Source organism: Aplysia californica, unplaced genomic scaffold (genome assembly GCF_000002075.1).
Source record: "Aplysia californica isolate F4 #8 unplaced genomic scaffold, AplCal3.0 scaffold00281, whole genome shotgun sequence".
NCBI classification, from domain to species: domain Eukaryota; kingdom Metazoa; phylum Mollusca; class Gastropoda; order Aplysiida; family Aplysiidae; genus Aplysia; species Aplysia californica.
Genome location: NW_004797551.1, coordinates 363,819 through 365,837, shown reverse-complemented (window position 1 = coordinate 365,837; position 2,019 = coordinate 363,819). Strand labels below are relative to the sequence as shown.

General features: G+C 43.2%; 1 protein-coding gene across 1 annotated transcript in view; it reads right to left on the bottom strand.

Annotated features, from left to right (window-relative positions):
* The window catches only part of LOC101854418 (putative uncharacterized protein DDB_G0279653), a gene marked incomplete at its 3' end in the record, with an annotated part of 7,748 nt that overhangs the window by 2,043 nt on the left and 3,686 nt on the right, over window positions 1-2,019 (bottom strand). The window contains 1 exon segment of the mRNA XM_005101395.3: window positions 1,237-1,304. Within this exon segment, the coding sequence (XP_005101452.2) occupies window positions 1,237-1,304 (68 nt within the window).

Below are 2,019 nucleotides of genomic sequence, written 5' to 3'. Positions count from 1 at the left end.
CCCCCCCCCAAAAAAGGGGGGGGATTTTAGCATGTTCTTATGCACAGTAGAATTGTAAATGGGCTGATTTATCAATAGCATGCTCGCACTGTGCTGGAACAACATAGAGGGAACAGCTGCTTTTTCTTTCCTCTTCCTTACTATCGTCATATTTCCTCTACTTCTTTTGCATGTTTGTCACTCTCTCGTGAACTGCTATTTTCGGGGTGCCTTGATAGTCAAAGCAGACTTTGTGCTGTTGAGGTTAGAGATTTGAGCAGAGTAAGCCTGATTCCCCGTTTGGACTGCTGCGTTTGACATCCACCACTTGGCGCTCACTTTAACTTATGCAGTTGAGAGCGCCGTAAAACCTTACTAAAACCAGTGGCGGTGGGTGGACTAAGATTTGGGTGGGGCTTAGGTTTCTTCCACTTCTTTACCACCAAAAAGCAAGCAATAAGAACAAAACAGTGATGATTTTTCTATACTCACGCACGGCAAGCCACGGCATTTTGAGAACAATTCAAACGAGAAGAGTCACCTTTGTCTTCCATATCTTTGTTCTTAGTCAAATTTAAGTTCTTCCGGATGGTGGGGACGAAGCCGTTTCACCTCCAAATTTCTCTAATTAGTTTTTATCTGAAGAAAAAGTTGCCTCAAAAGTGGCTGGATGTAATTAATAACTGTTAAATCTCAGTGGCACAAACACACAGCACTCCAAACACATATCGTCTATGAGGTGGATTGGGTCGTGTTGATGCGGAAAATAGAACGCGCCTAACAAAGACCCAATGGGCGCTTAGGTATCTGTGTCACTGGGGGAAAGTGTGTCGTAAACTTTCACTCCATTGTCAGGGCTGGGAGAGCGTGAGCCCTCTGTGCAGTGTTATTTTTAAAAAGTCTTCTACCTCTTTACAAGGAGAGTTTCATTAAAGACGGGCGTGAGAACCGGCTTATTCTTTCTGAGCCCTAACGACATTTGATTGGCTGTTAGGTTACTATAGTTGTAAGCGGTGACAACAATGATTGGATAAACGGGCAAGCTGCCAGGTTGATAACTTTGTGCTCGTTGCGCGTGATCATAACGGTTTCAACTGCTTATTTCGTTATTTAAGAAATTTTCATTAACTAAGGGATAGAGTTGGGGAGGGGATGGGGCTCAAGCCCGTAAGCCCTTCACTACCCACCGTCACTGACTAAAACTAAAAAACAAACAACAAGGATTGGATGGCCGTGCTTCAAATACAGTGTACCTACCAGCCTGGAGTAGATCTGTTGCCTCATCTCGGCCAGGTGTTCGAAGTTGTCGTAGTAGTTTTTCTGCTGGTATAAATGGGATAAACAGAATAATGATAATAATAATAATAATAATAATAATAATAATAATAATAATAATAATAATAATAATAATAGACAGACAGACAGACAGACAGACAGACAGACAGACAGACAGATAGATAGCATTTGTATAGCGCAGACCCCCGCTCAACAGCAAGCTCTATGCGCTTCACAATCTACACTATTACCCCAGCAGGCCTGGGAGCATTCTGAAACAACCTCAACTTCCTCTGAAGCATACAGTGCAAGCAGCCATTTATAGGTGCTAAGACTAACAGACTGACAAGATCTTTCGCTGTCTATGGCCATTGGCCGGGCGCCCAGTTCCACCTAGGTGAAGAGAGGAAAATACAATAATGTAAAGTGCCTTTCCCAAGGACACAACGTCGGGCCAGCGGCTCGAACTTCCGAAACCGTAACCTCACAATTACGAGTCCGGTAGCCTAACCACTAAATGGGATATACAAACGGGATGAACTTGGTAAACGGGGAATAGACGAAATAAACGAACAGGGAACAAACGAGATAGTTTTTAGTTAGTGTTTTGCGGCACTTGCAGCACAATAAACTCATATAAGTGCCGAAGATTAGAGGTGTTACAAGAGAGTAACAAACACAAAAAGAAGGAGGAGTAATAAGGACGATAGATGTTTGATAGTAAAGAAGGAGCAAACCACAGCAGAGCCCCCGCCAATTAACCAC